Consider the following 17859-nt stretch of genomic DNA (forward strand, 5'->3'; position numbering starts at 1 on the left):
TAATCAAAATCGTAGGAGTATCATTTATCACGCGGTACTCATGGAGGGAAGCGTAGTGGGCGTTGCTCTCTGTTTCTCGTCTCTTTTTCTCTGCGCGTCTGCCTCCATTCGCTTCTCCAATGTCTTTGGTGACAACATGGTGCTCGCCACGTGCTCTCTGTTCCTACTGAGCTCTGTCAAGGCTTGCATTGTGCATTGCAGGTCTTGCAACGCGAGCCGCAGAAAGCGGTCGTTTGGGGATACAGCTCGCCTCACGACGAAGTCACAGTGACCTGCGGCAACTTTCGCGACTCTGTCATGGCAGACGATCAGGGAGAGTTCTCCATTGCGTTGCCTGCGACCCATCCCGGTGGCCCTTACACAATCATGGCTGAATCTAAGAACGGCGGAGACAAGGCAATGTTAGAAAATGTTCTATTCGGCGACGTGTTTCTATGCGGAGGACAGAGCAACATGCAGGTGAGCTACCTAAAGTTGAGTGATCAAGATTTTTATTAGTCTCTCAATTTATAGTTCACAGTGGACTCTGCGTTCAATGCTAGCATGGAGATTGCAGCTGCAGATAAATATTCTGACATCCGCGTTATGACGGTTGGAGAAGGTACGCAGTCTGCGACACCTCTTTCTGAACTGAAAACCATAGAACAAGTCAGTACATGCATTTTAATTAATGAATAGCAGCGTCGCATATACGCTTTTTTTCTACAGAATTGGACCGTTGCCAATAGCACGTCTATTGGAGGTGGAAACTGGACGTACTTTTCAGCTGTCTGTTGGTTCTTTGGAAGAGACTTATATGACACTTACCACATTCCTATAGGACTCATCAGGTTTATTCTGCTCCGAAGTCGGGTGTTTTGTTGTGTAACCTCTACCTAGCAATAACTGGGGTGGAACTCCAGTGCAAGCGTGGTCGAGTCCAGATGCACTAGCCAAGTGCAATCAAACCGTTGAAGAAGATACTCTCGTTGACGTAGAAATTCCAGGAACTGAAGTTGCAGTCGGTGATCAGATTCTATTGTCGTTTTTCTGTTTATGACGTTGTGCGAAAGGAGCAAATTCCAACCTTTGGAATGCAATGATTGTTCCGTTTTTGAACATGCGAATAATAGGAGCCATTTGGGTAAGGCTCATTTCCGTACTTGTTATTTCTGAGATTGTTTTGCACAGTATCAAGGAGAATCAAATGTTGGGGCAGGACCCCAGAAAGGGGGAGCATACTATGCGGTACTTTTGAACCTTTGTCTAAATCGCAAAATTAATTAAGTCGCTTGCTGCCAGTGTCAATTTACTGCTATGATTCAGGACTGGAGAAACAAATTCCATATCGAGAACATGTATTTTGGGTTTATGCAGCTTGCTCCATGGAGGGGCGTGAGTATCAGGAAATCAACTTAGAAGTTAATCTGATAAATCACTAGGGTGGAAATACTCAAATCGCTGAACTCAGGACTGGACAAGAGGCTTCACTCAAGCTTCCTATGGTTGGCATGGCCAGTGCTGTGGTGAGAAATCTTTAATAAGGCACTTGAAGCTTTCTCTGCAATTTGACACTAGGACTATGGAGACCTCACTTCACCTTTCGGCAACATTCATCCTAGACCAAAGCAGCCAGTTTCCTTACGTCTTTCGGCCACTGCAAGAGCGCTTTTGTACGGAGAGAAGCTGGTATACTGTACTGAAAAATCAAGTAGTTAGACGATTTTGAGCAACTCTTCTTAGGTGTATCAAGGCCCAATGATATCTAGCGCTCATGTGAATGGCAATCAAGTTGTTGTCAGTTTCGAGCCATCCACCTTAGGCAGTGGACTCGAGACAAAACCAGCTGCGTGTCCCCAAGGACTTCCTCCTCAATTCTGCATGGGATTCGAATTGCAGACGTCCGATCAGATGTGGCATCCTGCTCAGGGAACCGTTCAAGGCAATACCGTCGTCGTCTCAATGTCGACGGCAAACGCTCCTTTTGAAAGTTCGACGGCGTCCGTAATTGGAGTTCGGTACGGGTACGATGATTGGCCGCTGTGCACGATATACAACAAAGAAGGCTATCCTGCCATACCATTTTCGTACAGCATTCACGGCTGAATGAAACATTGTCTTTTCTTCACTTTTACGTTTTGTGTTTTTTTCCAGGTTTTTTCTCGTAAATTGGATGTCACGTGTTGAAAGAGTCTTGGGCGGGGCGTTGGTTGCGTCCCGTATCGAGACACGATGGTTTCGTGGCTCTTCCGCCAAGTAAGTCGCAACTCGGAGCCGCTTGTGCGACAAATGAATTCTGTGCAGCTAGGAGGTCCTTTTACGCACGAGCCCGATCAACTTTACAACAAAGAGAAGGACGAATTTCACGAATCGCTCAGCAGCGGAGCTAGAAGGCTCATAGAGAAGGCTTTCGAAGACATAGTAATGTCTACGTGCAGCAAATCGAAGCTATTACAGTACAGTTGCTAAATGCGGTTATGTAGGATGTGTCAAAAATGGTAGACTACCACACCCACATTATTGGACTCAGGGAACAAGGATGTCGATTAGATGAACGCGTAATTTTAATTTTGTATCATTTAGCATTAATCAGCAATGTAATGTTCTTTTCCTAGATGCTAAGCTTTTGTCGTGGTGGTTACCAGTACATTAAAGGTCGCATTTTTATGGCTGCCTCCGGGTTGGAATCCGTTGCTGATAAGTAAATTTTTGGAGATGTATCAATTGTTCGAATTAATCATTTTCTAGCCCTGATCAAAAATATGTTCGGCGCCTTTCATCTTTAATTGAGAACTCAGCTCCAGGTAAAATAACTCCTCAGGTAAGTGACGTGCTCATATATACTCAATGACCATGAATAAATAAATAAATAAATGACAGGGTGTTCATGGGAAATATTGCATACTTGCATTAAGTAAAGTCTTTAGTAAGGAGGGTGTCTGCCAGGATGACGAGACAAGCGTTGTAATTATAAGCAGCGTACAATGTGTTTATCATATACGTTACGTGACTGTTTAGTACATACCGAATGACTACATTCATTATCTGGCACAGCAGCACCCACGAAAGTTTATTGCAACATGCTCTGTGCATCCAAAGAATCCAGAAGCTCTGGAAGAATTAGATAGGTGTCACAAGAATGGGGCTCGGCTTATAAAGTGGCTGGTAATAGACAACTTAGAGAAATGATTCGGTATTAGTATTAACTTGACGTTGCGAAGCCCAATGTAATGAACATTGACCCTGCCTCCGATGACGAAGATTACAGGAGATTTTACGAAAAAGTTCGTGAACTTGACATGGTGCGGGATTAAATAATTTATAACGTTAGACGAGCGTGACGTTTCTTCTTTTAGTTTCTTCTGATTCATACTGGAGGCGAGCACTCCATATCATCGCGTTTTCACGACGACAGTCTAGGAAATCCTTTGAAATTGAAAGGGTAGGAGAAACCCGTTTGTCGTTTTATTGTCGTTGAACGTTTATTAGACCGTTGGATTGTGGAGTGAAAGTCATTGCTGCTCATTGCGGTTCCGAAGTAAAATTATTAACAAACCAATAAAATGAAGTGTAATTTTACATTCATCTCAGGGCTACTCCAAAAATGAAGAGGGTCAACTGGAGGATAACTTCCAATTGTTCATTAAAATGATGAAGGAACAAAAGTACGCCTATAATTTTAATCAATTAAAATACATCTTCAAATATAGATACGAGTCGTTGTTGTTTGGAGACCTATCAGCAATGACGAGTTTTCGTCGAGTGAAATATCTTAAAGAGGTGCTACAGAAAGAGGTAAAGGAACAAATATTCGTGCACGATTTAATTAATTAATTAATCGTGGGCTTGCACCAATCAGTGGCTACACGATCGCCTTGTGAATGGTTCGGATTATCCTGTATGCGCCATCAATGTCATCGTTCACACGAGACGTTTTGTATCGTAAGAAATAATGAAGGAATTTTATTTCTAATAGAAAATGTATTTTTTGTAGTCTTGGTCTCATTAGCGAAGAGGAGAGACACCAACTCAACGAAATCTACTATTTCAATCCTCTTCTTTTCGATTTTGTCTGCAAGAGAACAATTCGCTTCGACGGCAAAAAATTACCGCCGGAGATTTTCATGGAGCGTCCCAGCCTCAAAGTCATTGTCAAATTCGAGACGCTAATTAACTAAGGGGATTCTAGAATATATCCCGTATGTTTCACGCATGAACTGTTCTTCGCCGAATTCGTCGCGAAATGCGTCGACGTGCGACGAAGCCGACGATTCGTGCGACTTGACCGACACGTTCGGAGTGGCCATGCAGGCCGTCCTGGCCGTTGTCGCCTTTAGCACGCTCATTTGTGAGACAGACGCCCATTCGAACGTTCCCTGGCGATCGTTTCTCTTCTTTTTTTGCAGTCAAGCGCATGTGTGAACCGAAACTTCGGCGAAGATACTGGAGAATATGGTTAGAAGGTTCGCCGAATGAAATCTATCGATAATCGGGGTTTCTTTTGTCTTGGAAAAAAGGGCTGCCGATTCGGCGAAGCAGGCGTTTGGGGCTTTGGTTCTTCACTTTGCCAATATAGGCTTTTCTAAGTTCAATCCGCACAATCAGTGCACTTGGTGAGAGGGGCGGGGCAACTTACTTTTTCATTGATTTCTTTTGATCCGTTGTTTTGAAGGTACTTCATTAATTTTATATTGGATTCGACTTTGGGACTTCTGATTATTTTTGTCTTTTTAAAATTGGCCGAATGTGTCGTGAAATGTGGAAAATGGAAAGCGTTGAAATCGGGCGAATATGGTACAGGGAGCGAAAGAGAAAAGTGCTACCTTTTCCTATATAAAATGTTTGCAGGATCGCCTTTTCATTTTTCGTGGTGGTGCGGTCAATGCATTGTCTATCTCATTGTCATGGCATCAGAAAAGATGCTCATTATCTGTTTCATGTTAATCCCATTCTGGGACAAGGTAATCAAGAGAAAGTATCCCTCCAGATGAAAAATTACAAAGACTGTTTCTTAGGTTGCTGATTTTGTCTTACCCATCAAAGACAGAAAAGCTAAAGACGCCGTAGTAATGCTTATCGTTCCCTTTATAGTCAATGTAAGACCACGCTCGCAGCACAACAATCTCACGCGATTTAATTCCTGTATTCGCAGATTATCATGTTCTGGGTGGTCGACAGTATAATCATGCGAAAGAACCACAAGAATCGAAAGCCATTCAAAGAGCGCGTCATCTACTATAAGAATACAATCGACATGTCCGATTCGGATGAAGTCTCGTTCGACGAACTTCTACAAGATCCCGCGGTGGAAGAAACGTTTGATATCAGACAAAATAAAAATTGACTATAACTGTATTAATTAATACTAATGCATTTATTTGTTAAGACTTTTAGGAGGAATCAATGCTGCAGCCGCTTGACGACCTTCGTCCATCAGGAAATTGAATGTGGCGCACGCGTTTGGCTAAAAGTGACGTCACGATACGGGAAACGGATTTTCTTCTCCCCCATTCAACGCGTACCGTGTCTTGAATTTCTAAGCCTAGGCCCTTTGTTCGAGCGTACTTCCGAAGTGCTTCGTCCATTTGCGTGATTTTGTCGCCGACTCCCAATACTAGGACTTCTGGAGGTGATAGGAAATACAATCTAGCTTCTTCGAATGATATTCTTTCGTTGTACCGATAGGGGGCCAAAATAAATGAAAAAGAGCCAGCGTTTCAGGGTTGATTTGACTGGGGTCGGTTATCTAGGGTTCGGTGAGTTCTCATTGGTTGCTTTGGTCACGCGGTGTCTTGCCTTCCAGTGAATAATCGCGTTTTTGAAAAGCGCAACCGATCCGACGACCCGGATGCCATTGATAGTGAATCCTTTGGTGCTGTAGCTGCTTATGTGCGTTATCTTGTTCTTTCCGTCCGGTCCTAGGACATCGAGTGTCGTAGCCGTCGGTGCAGCAGTGCGAGAATGAAATCGAGCTGCGTTTCGCAGAGAAAATCGCAAAAAGCTCCCCATGTGCTTTCGTTATAGCGCGCGTTAGAAGTCGAACAAAAATGACTTCAAAACGAGGTCCTTCCCAAGAGAATGCACTCCGAGTTGCAGCAACGGGTGCTTCTTATAACGCCGCACTTCACGTCAGTGAGATAGAGGCGACTCGACAATGAATACACATTTCTTTTTTAGTTTTCTCTACGTATTATCACCTTTGCGCTCAACGCCATCGCCATTCGTTGGCTCAATCAGGAGATAATTGGCGTAGCAAACGTTAGGTTCGACGATCGATGCAAAATGACGTCAAAAAATGATTAAAAATCGTCTAGACTTGCCCTTTTGTACACGACTGTCGGTTTCATAAGCAAAGAACCGTTTAGAAAGGCGCTAATAGGTCAAGCTGAAAACCGATCGTGGAGGCAAACCATCAATTTAACATGGGGATCGTACGTTTTTTGAAAATTGAGAGTTTGAGACTCCCTTTTGACGTCATTGTTCAGGTTTCCCTTTTCGATTTGTTTGGCCTTTTTCTTTGGTTTTCTTTGGATTAAGGCATTTACGGAGCCCGACGTGGACTACTATAGGGTCTCTGTTTGTCTCTACGCTTTCAGTGCCGTACTGGAAACAATGGCCGAGCCACTTTTTATCATCTCACAAAGTTTTCTTTTCGTTCGAACGAGAGTATGATAAAGGAAAAGATTATATTGATATCACTAGTGTCGATGTTTTCCTAGGTGATCATTGAAGGCATTGGGTTTATTATTCAATGCATTGTGACGGCTCTTCTTGCCATTGTCTGTCCTAGTTGGGGAGTTCTAGCCTATTCTTTTGGAATAGTGGGTTCTCATGATAAGGAGTCTCAATCTTTAGCTGGCTCCTGTTCTTGTTTTTAGGTTATCTATTCTAGTATCTACGTATTCCTTTATTTTTTCTACTTTGGGAAGATTTTATTATCTGACGAATTCCAGAAGAAACATTCCAACGTCGATGTCACAAAACGCAGGCAATTGTGGCCTCATTTTATTGATTCTAAGGTAGGTGAACCGTATCATAAAGCGATCAGCAGCAAAACGCTAGATTCTCGTAGCCTCTCATTGACCGCAAGTCTTTTCAACTAGTAAGGAGCTTTGTAACGCAGTCGTTGCTAAAGCAGATACTGACCGAAGGAGAAAGATACGTTATGACTCTCTTTGGCTTGCTAACATTTGCTGAACAAGGCAAGGTTTTTCGTCATGAATTAAATAGTATTTGATGCATTTTTTCTTAATTATAAAGGCGTTTATGACGTCGTGAACAATCTTGGATCAATGATTGCTCGCTTTCTCTTTCGTCCTATGGAGGAGAGCTTCTACATTTTTTTCTCAAATCTTCTAGACCGCAGCTGTTCTGCAGACAAGCAAGACAAGGTGGTCATATACTACGCACACAATAGGCTGGCTAATTTAGCGGGTAGGGAAAGATTGAATTGGCTGCTCGCACCTTGAAAAATCTTCTCACGTTTGCAACTCTTGTCGGAATGACTGCAGTCGTTTTTGGCTACTCGTACTCCTATCTAGCGTTGGATTTATACGGCGGCAAGACACTGTCAACAGACCCAGGTACGCTGACAGTGGTAGATTAAATAAATAAATAAATGATTGGAACACAGGTCCCACTCTTCTGCGTTGGTACGCTTTCTATGTGCTTGTGATTGCTGTCAATGGCTTGACGGAATGCTTTTATTTTGCTGCGATGAGTCAAGAGAAAGTCAACCAGTAAGTAAATTCGATTTAGTTATTTTCTTTATATTTTGTGATGCTACTATAGATACAATAAGTACATGTTCATATTTTCGGCTCTCTTTCTTGTATCTGCCGTCATGCTTATTCGAGAATTTGGACCTGTGGGATTCATTTTGGCCAACTGTTTAAACATGCTTCTCCGCATTATCAACAGGTGAGCCTAAATGATGTCTAATACCCACGTCACCGCGCTTTCTGCGTCATGTTAGTATCATATTCATACGGAGCTACTTTCGAGAATCCCAGTGTAAACCTTTGTGGGGTCTTAAACTTTCTAATGAATTTCTACTCGGATTGACAATATCAGGGATCGTTGCAGCACTATCTCAGGTAAGGACAAACTAATCACTATATGTACCATCTTCCCTCTTTTCTTTCCTAGGAATGGTTCTGCTGTGATAAAGGAATTTTTCTTCTTTTCTTCCACGTTGCCGTCGGCGGTCTCTTATGCGTCATTCTTCTCGTCATAATTGTCATGAAGGAAAAAGAACTCAAAGTCTTTATCACTACCCATTTCTTCAAAAAACAGAAGGGCAACGAACCGAAAACGGACTAAAACGAATCATGCACTGTGCACGTCACGACAACAGCGTCTTCTTTATTTTTACTCCTGTCGCCCATTCAAAATGATCGCATCGCGCCTCCCGATCTGCAACAGCTCCCTGCGGCCGAGCGCAGCAATAGAATTGCCTGTGAAGATTGGGTCCCACCTTCTTCACCGTTCGAATAACGCACGGCTCCTTGTGTCCTTTGCAGAGAGGCGCCGGTTTCGGTCCTTTCATCAATTTTTGCCACTCCAAAGCCTGAGTAGTGGATTTCGACGAGGGAACGGCCTCTGGCTCTGCCTTCAAAATCGGCTGTTTCTTCTTCTTCGGTTCACGTACGAATCCTAAAAGGTTAGATTGTCTGGGTTTCTTTGTCGCTGTCCCCTGCCCTTGTTTCTCTTCATCCCTTCTTTTGTTTGGGTTTGTATATGTTAAATATTTCAGAAGTTTGACCTGTTTTCCGGCGAATTCCGGAAGGTGTTGAGTGCACAGCGAAGGGGGCTTCGGAGCGGGAAGAAATTTCCCTTCGACGTCAACGTAAACTGGACAATGATCCGATCCTTCTATTTCCGTCAATAAATCGCTTCCTTTCACGTGAGAAGCGAAGAATTTTGGCGACGAAAGAACGTAGTCCAACCGTCGGCCGTAGTTCGTTTTCCGGGCTCCAGTTATCGTCGCCCAGCACGTGAAACCGTCATGACGATTCGGATGAAATTGGCGAAAACAATCGACGAGAAAACCACGCTCTTCATCATCATCCGGTTGCAATCGAATAAGACTCTTCATCCATTCGTTACTAGGAGAATTCTCAAAAGTGGCCTAAAGGGAGAGAAGCAATTAATTAATTAATTAATTAATTATTTCCTCTTGTTCCTCACCATTTCAGGCTCGCAGCAATCGATTGGCTGGTGAACCGCGTTCATGTCACCGAGAAGAAGAACCTCTTTACCCGACTCAATCAAACTGCGACATCGTTCAGCAAGGACGCGTTGAAACATTATCTTATATTCCATCCGAGCCTGTTCCTCTCTGCACGCCCTCGGACAATACACGTTTACAATGACGACGCTCTTTCCCGATTCCAATTGATGTTCCGTTAGTACGGCGCGCCCTTCGTTGTCAAGGGATACCGCTTCCGATGGAGTTAGTGAAATATTGTCATGGCAACCTATGGTTTCGGATGACGTCATTTTACCGGAAAGTCCTTCTTCTGCAGCTATTGGAGTGAAATCATTTTTGCAATATGTTGCAACGCCTGGTAAAAAAGCGCTTGATTCTGATTAGACGAATTTTTGGACGGATCTTACCTGAATAGCCCTGTTTCACTTTGGAGAAACTATAGTAGGCTGAGTATCCGTCCACGATGGCCAAACTCTCGTCGAGTTGATCTCCTTTTCGGGAGAAATTTAGAGGAATTTTTCAACCGATCGTTTCGTTTCGACTTACGTGTCACTTTTGTCTCTTGAAAGCACAAGATATCTGCATTCAGGGACGCTAAAAGATTTCTGATCGACGTCTCTTTGGCATTTGCTCGTATTCCGTTGATATTCCAGCTCAGTACTCTCATTCCAATCGAAACGGTCCCGGATAAAAGAAAAAGCTTTGCGCGTGCGCTAGGCTTTGATGTAAAGCCCGTAAATGTCGAAATATTCGACGATTTGATCTCTTCGACAGCACGAATCGCTTTAAAAAAGGACATCAAAACTACATAGATCAGTATTCCGACACAAAACGAAGTCGATTCTCCAGAAAGGCTTTTACGTTTCTGCGCATGCGTTAGCTTCAAATTATCGTGAGAACACCGAAATGTCGAAAATATTCGACAACCCGTCGTTGCTAACGACCGACCGACTCGAAAAAGAGCTCCGAAAGCACGGCAGCCCCGTCCCGGCGCGAAAAACGAAGGCGAACCTCGTGAAAGCCTACAAAGAACACGTCACAGCGAAAAAGGAGGAACTCGAATTCTCGTCCGACGACGAAGCGAGCTTCGTGCGAAACGTAAGTCAAAAAAAAAGCGTTGGGGGAGGGGAGGGGGGGGGCTCGTTTAGAATGCGCCTTAGAACCAGCACGGATTACGTCGTCGCGGCGCCGGCGGCGGCGACGCGAAAAGAATCTCTTCAAGAGCGACGACGCGCAGTGGTGGTGGCGGCGGCGATAGCAGCAACGATTTGCGCGTCGAGAAGCTGAGCGACGACGAATTGGTGAGGGAGCTGAAGAAGCTCGGATTCACGCCCGGTCCCGTGCAGCCGAATACGCGCAGTTTGTACGAGAAAAAGTTGAAGGCCATGCTCGCGGCGAAGAAGGATGCGCCCGATCGAGTGACGAGGCCGAGACGACGAGGAAGACGACCGATTACGACCGAAAGCGAAGAAGAAGAAGAAGATGATGATGAAGAAGAAGAAGAAGAGGAAGAAGAAGAGGAGGAGTATTCAGATGAAGAAGATGGGGGCGTGGCTACTACCGAGACGACGACGACGACGACGAGAACGACGACGGTTACGACGGATGAAACGGATACGGCGAAGAGTCGGCAGTTTGCTGAGCAGACGGAACGTCATCAGCGCAGCGTGTCGGCACGGGGACGGAGTGCTGTCGTCGATTTGAAGCCGCCCTCCTTCTTCGTCTTCATACTGATCATGGTCTCACTTCTTGCCTTAGTTCTCTATCTGCTAGGCCAATTTGGTCCTAGGCCGCTCAGTTTTGGCGGTGTGCCTCTTTTGGATCGTCAGGGATAATAGAATTACGTACGCTTGTTTTTTTCCTGGTGCTATGTGGTGTAGGATGTTTGTGGTCGTAGTATGCTTCTCTTGTTCTGTGTTAGGTTAGACTTCTCGTCCTAACGAATACATATATATGTGTGTGGGCCTGGTGACTAGATCCCGTATTAGCGAAGTGATTGTCCTCGATGCTGCAGGTTCAATTTCGCGCTTCAGGTGCCAGTTCGCTTGGTCGTTGTTTTGTTTGTTTATTGCTTATGATCTTAGAACCCGTTTGGCGAGGCGTAGAGGCCGTCGGAAAGTGGTACGAGCTCTATAAGGGAGGAAAATGGTCGCTTGGAGACGAAACCGCGCATTCGGACGAACCGCGAACCGAAGAAAATGCACCAGACAAAGAATCCGATAAAAAGGACTTTGTCTCGGAGCGCAATCTAGCTCTAGATCCAGCCGAATGGAAGGTAAAATCGCGACCACGTGATTTTCGTGATCAATTCCGTTTCGCCGCTTTGCAGACGCAGGACCACTACGCCGTCATGGGATTAGGAAAACTGCGACACAAAGCCACGGAAGACGACATAAAGAAAGCGTGTAAGACACTTAAAAAATAGTTCAAAATTCAAAATATATTTCTTTGGGATTTAGATAAGCAGTTAGCACTGAAGCATCATCCGGATAAAAAGACGTCGTCTTCAGTTCAAAACCAAGAAGAACCCGGAGACGCATATTTTCAATGTGTGAAACGAGGTGAATTAATTATTGGCAATGAAATTCAGACTCTGTATATATAGAGTTTTTTAGCTTATGAGGTTTTAAGTGATCTGGCTCGTAGACGGGCTTACGATAGCATCGATCCGGAATTCGACGAATCTATTCCATCTTCTGATGAAATTACGTCAGAAAATTTTTTTAGTTTGCTACAGCCAGCTTTTGAATCTAATGCAAGGTAATTAATTGAACGTAGTGTAAGGATTTTTGAAATTTTTTCTAGGTGGTCCAAGAAGCAGCCTGTTCCGAGCTTTGGAAATATGAAGTCAAGCTTCGATGAAGTCAATGACTTCTATTCGTTTTGGTACGATTTTCAGTCGTGGAGAGAATTTTCCTACATGGATCAGGAAGATTTGGAAAATGCGGAAAAGTAGGACAGTGTACCATTAATGAAGTGGAATTGGCTGATAATTTTTTTTCTAATTTAGTCGCGAGGAAAGAAGGTGGATTGAGAAGCAAAATAAAGCGGCAAGGCAGCAGAGGAAGAAAGAGGAAGTGACTCGAATTCGAAGTCTTGTAGGTGAGAACAAGGGCAAAACAATTGCAATAAAAGGGAATTACTGAATGGGGATTATTAGATGTGGCATATGGATGCGATCCTCGAATCAAGAAATTTAAGGAGGAGGAACGCGAGAGAAAGTTGGAGCAGAAGAAAGCGAAAGAAGAGGCGGCCAAAGCTGCTGCCGAGGAAAGAATGCGAGTGAGAATCGAGGACGAGAAATCGCGCGCGTTTAATTAAACATATAAACGAATTTCGTGTGCAGAAACAAAAAGAAGCCGAGGAGGCCGAGAAGAAGAGGAAGGAAGAGGAAGAGGCTCGGCTAAAAGAAGAGGTAAGTATTGGTGGAGTAGCTATTTATTCTGTTCTACGAGATAGAATATTGTACACGTGCATTGTTTTCTCTTTCCTTTTTAGGCTGCGGCTGCGAAAAAGGAGAGGGAAGCGAAAAAGAAAGTTCTTAAAAAGGAGAGGAAATCTTTTAGATCCATGTGCCAGGTGGGTTGGTTCGATTAATTAATTAATTACGAAGAAAACGAGTCTGAGATGATGCGCGATTTAGACGTACGGAAATTTTTCGTCGTCTGAAAGCGATTTGCCTCAGCGCTTGGAAGATATCGATTTTTTGTGTTTGGCTTTGTCAGCTGAAAAGTGGGTCGCGCGGCGGCGGCGGTAGATCCGTATTTTCGAGAGCTTCTTCATCTATTGTAGGTTGTGTGAGATGAGAACAGTGTTAGAAAATAGTCCAGCGGCAGAGGCTAAAGAACGATTTCTAAGCGAGGTTAAAAGGCTAAAGGAAGAAGAGCTGAAAGCAGACAGTGACGGAAAATCGAAGCCAAGTATTAGAAACGATAGAAGGGTTATTTTGAAATATTTCGTTTGCACTTTTCAGAGACGGAGGATAAATTTCAAGCAAAGACCGTGTGGCTAGACGAAGAACGACAATTATTAATAAAAGCCGTCAAACAGTATCCGGCGGGAACGGTGCGTCGTTACGACGTCATAGCAGAATTCATCAACAGCCATTCGTCGGAATCGGCGCAAGACAAAGTCGGTTCCGACATCATAACGCAAATCAAGCTTCTCCAAGCAGCAGGTAAGGAAAGAGTGTATAGATAGAGTTTATTTATTTGAATGACTCAATCCGTTGCAGATTCTGCGCTGAAAGATCAGGTGAATCGGACGGCTTTTCGACGTTTCGACAAGGAACACATGTCGCGGCCGGACGTTGCATCAGCCGCCGCGGCAGAACACGAGCCAACACAGCGATACGATCACCAACGTGAGAATGAGAATAACTATATCTATCAAAAAAACTCGTCTATCTAGCTTGGACTGGCGAGGAGCAGAAATTGCTTGAAGAGGCGTTGAGAACGTTTCCCCTTTCTCTGCCGAATCGCTGGGATCGAATTGCCGATAAATTGCCGCGAAGAACGAAGAAGGAATGCGTACAACGATGCAAGGTAGGAAAAACGTGAAAATTCGCGAGCGCGAGTCTGCTTATCACGCGACGCATTCAGGAAATAGCGAGAATAGTGCAGGCAAGAAAGGCTGGACAGCAGACATTCAATTAACGACAGAATAGCCTCACGCGACAAACATGCCAAAATCAATCAATATTATTAAAGTTAGGAAGATTGATTTTGAAGAGCCAACTTTTTCTTCAGACTCTCCGGCATTTCTGGCGGCGGCGGACGTGGCAAACGGAAGGTGACCTTGACCGAATCGTAGATGAACCATTGGAGTGCCGTCAGGGTGCCAATCATAAATATACGAGTACCAAGACCCTTCCATAGACCTAAGAAGACAAAACAATGTCCCCGCACTGTAGTGGAGACAATTTCAGTTTAATTAACCTTTCCATCCTAAGACTTTGGCTGCTTGAATTGCCGTGCTGCCCACGTCGGAATTGAGTTTGGAGACAATGCTGTCAGCCGGGTGACTCACAATAGCACAGAATACACCAGCTATAAAAAGAAAGGTAAAAGACTTATTAATTAATTAATTATATAAATTTCACCAATATATCCGGCGGCAAAAGTAACGACAAGCTGCTCGGACTTGGAGCACTCATTCCTAATATTCACTAATTACATAATTATAGATAAGAAACGCGTCCACAAGTATTGCCTCTTTTTAGGAACAACATATTTGTAAAGAGCCTCGACGGTTCGTTCAAAGCAGGCAAACTTCATCATGGTGTACGGAATTTGCCGAGCCCACAGCGGACCGACACCCTTATAGAATCTAAAAAATGACGTCACTGCAAAGTCACATGACCGGTTCCCGCCCACGCACCCTATAAGGCCTTCCTCGCGCATAATTCTCGGCGCTCCTTCTCTCAGCGTCGTCGACCATCCGGGTTGCGTTTGAATTCTCACCTTGACGGCTTCCATGGGAGCGAGAGCGATGTCGGCGAAAAACTCGGCACTCGCCGAAGCAGCCAGATAAAGGGAAGTACGCCAAAGATAAGTATTCTCCTATTAATTAATTAACTATTTAATTAATTTTGGTCCATTGGGGGGGACTTGCTTCGCCAAGCATGTTGCTATAGACGCTCTTGAACACTTCGTAGAAGCCGAATTTGCAGAGGCCTTGCATGGAATAGCCGACGAGCGTGGGAGCCCAACCGAGAGCCAATCCGCGTACGCCGTTCTCGCGCACTGTCACTTTTATCCCGTTCACAAGCGACACGTATTTTTTGGGATCCACCTGGTCAAAAATCAATAATTATTGCATAATTAGTGTATTTATTATTTTTTTACCTGAATTCTGCATTTGACCAGGTCGAGTGGAACGACGGCCGTGTGGGTCAGTCCGCAGCTCAGAATGCCACCAAACCCGCAGATGGCGAAATACTTGGCTGAGCCAAACTCGCAGCTGTACTCTAAGAGGGATATATCACACTAGTAGGCGTGGTCAACGCCGAGCACGTGATTCGAACGTGGTAAGAGCTAAGGGATATTCGGGGAGTTATTATTCGGGGTGGTGAAACTCGGTTTGGCAACTATTCGCAGTCTTCTCGTGGTGAGTATAGCATTTTTCCTTACCGCTAGATGAAGAAGCGGAAGCAGCTTTCGCTGTGCCCACGTCGTCACATTTTGCCCTACTGACAAACGGGCTTCCGAATGGATTGCTCTTCGCAGCGTCGAGAAGCTTCGAAAACATCGTTACCAACGGCGTAATAAAGAGGAGACGTGAAACGACGCCCGGGACCTTGACCTCGAAAAATAGCGTGCGCCGACACTCTAATGTGACGTCACTGCGATCGGCATCTGTATTTCGCGATGGCGGCCGACGTAAAAGAGGGATTCCTCTGTTCGGTGTGCAAGCGAGACATGAAGTCGCTTCCGCAGCTGCAGGAGCACTTCGACACGGCACACACGCGCGATCGGGTCGTGCCGCAGCTCCTCCGCGGCTTCTTCAACAAAGCGAAGCGCATCATCATGGGAGAACCCGTTCCGGGCGTCTCGCCGGGCACGCCGCAGCAGCAGCGCGCTCGCACGTCGAGTTCGACGTCGGAGGGCGGCATCGATCCGGCGTTGTGGGATCCGCAGGAAATCGGTAAAGACTTTTATTTCGTCGAGACGGTTCTTTAGATGTGGGGTTGGGTTAGGAGCGATTAGGAGTCATTGGGATCGGTTTAAGGATACGAGGGATAGAAGTGTCAATCAGATTGCGATTGAGACGAACAAGATTTTAATTCGACTCGAAAAGGTTTCGAGAATTGGAATTTTAAAGTTTAGTGACGTGAACTTTGGTGGGCGGGGTTTAGTTCGTGTCGCAATTGGAAAAAGGCGGAAAATTGAAAAAGGGTTGGTCAGAGCAAAAAATGCGAAAATAGTGGCGATTTGAATTTCTCTTCAGATTACGAGATTGTTGATTGGGTGCCTGATTCGCAGGCTACGGTTTGTTACGATTGCAAGAAATCGTTTTCGGTGAGCCGAAGACGTCATCACTGTCGGCTGACTGGACAGGTCATATGTGGCAAGTGCTCCCAGTTTCTTCCAATGTCATTTGCAGGCAAGAAGTCGACTCTCTTTGACTCTCTCTCTCTCTAGATATATATATTTTTTTGTAGAAGAACTCCTTAGGCCAACAATGAATTTTGAATTGAAAGGAAAGTTGGATCAAAGTCCGTTGAAAGAGGGAGAGGAGAAAGAGCAACAGCCGCCGCTGAGAGTCTCAACGAGCTGCTACAAACTTCTGCTAAGGTACACTCTCTATATATCATGCTCCGTAGGATGAACTCACTGTACGTTTGCGTGGACAGGAAACATGAACATGTACAACAGAAAGAAAGTCGTCCCGCGTTTCTCCAATTATACGAAGTCATTGACTCTTTTTGATTGGAAATTGTACGTCTATAAAAAGGGTCTTGTTTTTGCTCGCAGAAAATGAAGAGCGTTATGGCTCAAGCAGATGCCGCACTTCCGCGCTATCACGAAGTCGCAGAAGCCCTAAGGTACACAAAGAGAACAAATAATAATTGCGTATCATATCGTTCGCGTTCTCTCAGGTTAGGAGACGAAAGTACAAGCTTAGAAAAGGCTCAAGAAATGCGATTCAAATTAATGAAATTGCACGAAGCCGTTGACATACTAAGGTACACCGAGTCTAGGCCAGCTTTGGGATTTAGTTTCATTTCTAATGTACAATTATAGTAAGAAAATTCTCATGCTGGACGTTCAAAGCGATCGTCCACCCAAGCCTCGTCAATTGCGAATTCAAAAGCAGACTCGTCAATACGCAACTCAATATCTCCAGTCGAACATCATCGCCATGGTTCCCCTTCCCACGGCCCAGCAGCTGCAGGAACTACAGGAACGCAATCGACGCGCGCAGGCCGAAAGAACGAAGCGCGAGAGAATGGAAGCGCAGCAGGCGGCGGAACGACTCAAACAAAAAACCGACGTTGATTCTTCGTCGGTGCAAATGAAACGCGTTTCCGGGCCTGGATGGCAGCCATCGGCTGCTCGGCCTCTGACGGAGAATGTGGAGGAGAAAGATCCGTTGGAGATTCAGAGGGATATGTTGCTGCACTACATTGCACAAGCGAAGCAGGCCGGAAAAAAGGATGAGTTGAAAGCGCTGGAGGAATCGCTGAAGGATATCGAATTTCAGCTAAGGTCAGCAAAGTTGAAGAGCTAGGGCACTCGTTTTGTTTTTGCAAAGGTTTTTATTTTTTTCTGTACTATTATTCTAATCGTTGTTGTTGGAGGATGATAACGCCAGCCATATAAGGTATGTCCGGGTGTTCGTCTGCTAGTACTAATCGACTTCGCCATAAAGAAAGGAACGATCGAAGTGGGCCTCGAAGTTCTCGTCAGTTGTGACGCAGCCGGGAAGCACAGGCACGCCGACGGCAAAGAGCGAATGGCTGGCGTCTTCGATCGTACCCTTCCCTCCCGTTCTTACAGAAAAAGACAGGGAAGACAAACGTTTGACACGTCGGCAGTCATCGCGCGCCGTTTTCCCACGCCATACGCGATGCGTGAGCGCGCCGCGAGCGCCGCTTCCTCTCGCCGGCAGGTACCGCGCGTACGTTTCCGTTATCGCAACTGTCGTTTTCTCTGGAGCAGCAGACT

General features: G+C 45.1%; 10 protein-coding genes across 12 annotated transcripts; 7 read left to right on the top strand and 3 right to left on the bottom strand.

The window, feature by feature from the left end:
• The first annotated feature begins 28 nt into the window (after nt 1-28).
• On the top strand, nt 29-2162 carry LOC136185871 (sialate O-acetylesterase-like). The gene is made up of 11 exons (XM_065973079.1): nt 29-139; nt 202-459; nt 514-648; nt 709-830; nt 880-1004; nt 1053-1123; nt 1171-1227; nt 1282-1374; nt 1422-1505; nt 1558-1668; nt 1723-2162. The coding sequence occupies exons 1-11, from the start codon at nt 41-43 to the stop codon at nt 2083-2085; spliced, it is 1518 nt and encodes a 505-aa protein (XP_065829151.1). The 5' UTR covers nt 29-40; the 3' UTR covers nt 2086-2162.
• Nucleotides 2163-2166: 4 nt separating this feature from the next.
• LOC136185877 (uncharacterized) lies at nt 2167-4196 on the top strand. Its single transcript, XM_065973086.1, has 14 exons — nt 2167-2235; nt 2284-2400; nt 2463-2537; nt 2595-2680; nt 2728-2800; nt 2860-2943; nt 2998-3144; nt 3201-3281; nt 3336-3421; nt 3469-3517; nt 3571-3644; nt 3690-3774; nt 3839-3921; nt 3974-4196. Exons 1-14 carry the CDS (start codon nt 2212-2214, stop codon nt 4155-4157), a joined length of 1248 nt encoding a protein of 415 aa, XP_065829158.1. The 5' UTR covers nt 2167-2211; the 3' UTR covers nt 4158-4196.
• On the top strand, nt 4192-5372 carry LOC136185880 (store-operated calcium entry regulator STIMATE-like). The gene is made up of 7 exons (XM_065973090.1): nt 4192-4327; nt 4386-4434; nt 4497-4592; nt 4652-4773; nt 4828-4940; nt 4995-5075; nt 5132-5372. The coding sequence occupies exons 1-7, from the start codon at nt 4192-4194 to the stop codon at nt 5321-5323; spliced, it is 789 nt and encodes a 262-aa protein (XP_065829162.1). The 3' UTR covers nt 5324-5372.
• LOC136185884 (NADH dehydrogenase [ubiquinone] 1 alpha subcomplex assembly factor 3-like) lies at nt 5090-5997 on the bottom strand. The gene is made up of 4 exons (XM_065973093.1): nt 5776-5997; nt 5659-5725; nt 5502-5602; nt 5090-5443 (listed from the first exon to the last, which is right to left on the bottom strand). The coding sequence occupies exons 1-4, from the start codon at nt 5986-5988 to the stop codon at nt 5354-5356; spliced, it is 471 nt and encodes a 156-aa protein (XP_065829165.1). The 5' UTR covers nt 5989-5997; the 3' UTR covers nt 5090-5353.
• On the top strand, nt 5430-8385 carry LOC136185868 (man(5)GlcNAc(2)-PP-dolichol translocation protein RFT1-like). 2 transcript variants are annotated; one of them, XM_065973077.1, is made up of 15 exons: nt 5430-5608; nt 5665-5839; nt 5902-6107; nt 6157-6242; nt 6294-6410; nt 6465-6645; nt 6699-6800; nt 6858-6998; nt 7052-7181; nt 7240-7370; nt 7418-7562; nt 7613-7718; nt 7771-7899; nt 7955-8075; nt 8128-8385. In XM_065973077.1, the coding sequence occupies exons 3-15, from the start codon at nt 6027-6029 to the stop codon at nt 8299-8301; spliced, it is 1644 nt and encodes a 547-aa protein (XP_065829149.1). In that variant the 5' UTR covers nt 5430-5608; nt 5665-5839; nt 5902-6026; the 3' UTR covers nt 8302-8385. The 2 variants fall into 2 exon arrangements, with proteins under 2 accessions (XP_065829149.1, XP_065829148.1); XM_065973076.1 differs by having other exon boundaries at nt 5665-6107.
• On the bottom strand, nt 8205-9886 carry LOC136185876 (DNA-(apurinic or apyrimidinic site) endonuclease 2-like). The gene is made up of 4 exons (XM_065973085.1): nt 9737-9886; nt 9598-9681; nt 9169-9545; nt 8205-9109 (listed from the first exon to the last, which is right to left on the bottom strand). Exons 1-4 carry the CDS (start codon nt 9855-9857, stop codon nt 8324-8326), a joined length of 1368 nt encoding a protein of 455 aa, XP_065829157.1. The 5' UTR covers nt 9858-9886; the 3' UTR covers nt 8205-8323.
• Nucleotides 9887-9908: 22 nt separating this feature from the next.
• On the top strand, nt 9909-11162 carry LOC136185879 (lamina-associated polypeptide 2-like). 2 transcript variants are annotated; one of them, XM_065973089.1, is made up of 3 exons: nt 9988-10006; nt 10071-10288; nt 10351-11162. In XM_065973089.1, exons 2-3 carry the CDS (start codon nt 10097-10099, stop codon nt 11023-11025), a joined length of 867 nt encoding a protein of 288 aa, XP_065829161.1. In that variant the 5' UTR covers nt 9988-10006; nt 10071-10096; the 3' UTR covers nt 11026-11162. The 2 variants fall into 2 exon arrangements, with proteins under 2 accessions (XP_065829160.1, XP_065829161.1); XM_065973088.1 differs by having other exon boundaries at nt 9909-10288.
• A 2-nt stretch (nt 11163-11164) lies between these two features.
• On the top strand, nt 11165-14065 carry LOC136185866 (dnaJ homolog subfamily C member 2-like). The gene is made up of 16 exons (XM_065973074.1): nt 11165-11223; nt 11275-11465; nt 11520-11595; nt 11650-11751; nt 11806-11950; nt 11996-12142; nt 12201-12292; nt 12351-12472; nt 12537-12605; nt 12689-12769; nt 12834-12922; nt 12983-13110; nt 13164-13367; nt 13425-13553; nt 13601-13734; nt 13792-14065. The coding sequence occupies exons 1-16, from the start codon at nt 11196-11198 to the stop codon at nt 13843-13845; spliced, it is 1791 nt and encodes a 596-aa protein (XP_065829146.1). The 5' UTR covers nt 11165-11195; the 3' UTR covers nt 13846-14065.
• LOC136185878 (solute carrier family 25 member 3-like) lies at nt 13821-15501 on the bottom strand. The gene is made up of 8 exons (XM_065973087.1): nt 15322-15501; nt 15037-15158; nt 14804-14983; nt 14570-14751; nt 14402-14518; nt 14292-14347; nt 14128-14238; nt 13821-14069 (listed from the first exon to the last, which is right to left on the bottom strand). The coding sequence occupies exons 1-8, from the start codon at nt 15437-15439 to the stop codon at nt 13900-13902; spliced, it is 1056 nt and encodes a 351-aa protein (XP_065829159.1). The 5' UTR covers nt 15440-15501; the 3' UTR covers nt 13821-13899.
• On the top strand, nt 15293-17518 carry LOC136185875 (rabenosyn-5-like). The gene is made up of 9 exons (XM_065973084.1): nt 15293-15835; nt 15888-15988; nt 16047-16086; nt 16139-16294; nt 16353-16485; nt 16545-16602; nt 16666-16736; nt 16791-16877; nt 16936-17518. Exons 1-9 carry the CDS (start codon nt 15559-15561, stop codon nt 17420-17422), a joined length of 1410 nt encoding a protein of 469 aa, XP_065829156.1. The 5' UTR covers nt 15293-15558; the 3' UTR covers nt 17423-17518.
• The last annotated feature ends 341 nt before the right edge of the window (nt 17519-17859 follow it).

The sequence above is a fragment of the Oscarella lobularis genome, chromosome 4, assembly GCF_947507565.1.
Source record: "Oscarella lobularis chromosome 4, ooOscLobu1.1, whole genome shotgun sequence".
NCBI classification, from domain to species: domain Eukaryota; kingdom Metazoa; phylum Porifera; class Homoscleromorpha; order Homosclerophorida; family Oscarellidae; genus Oscarella; species Oscarella lobularis.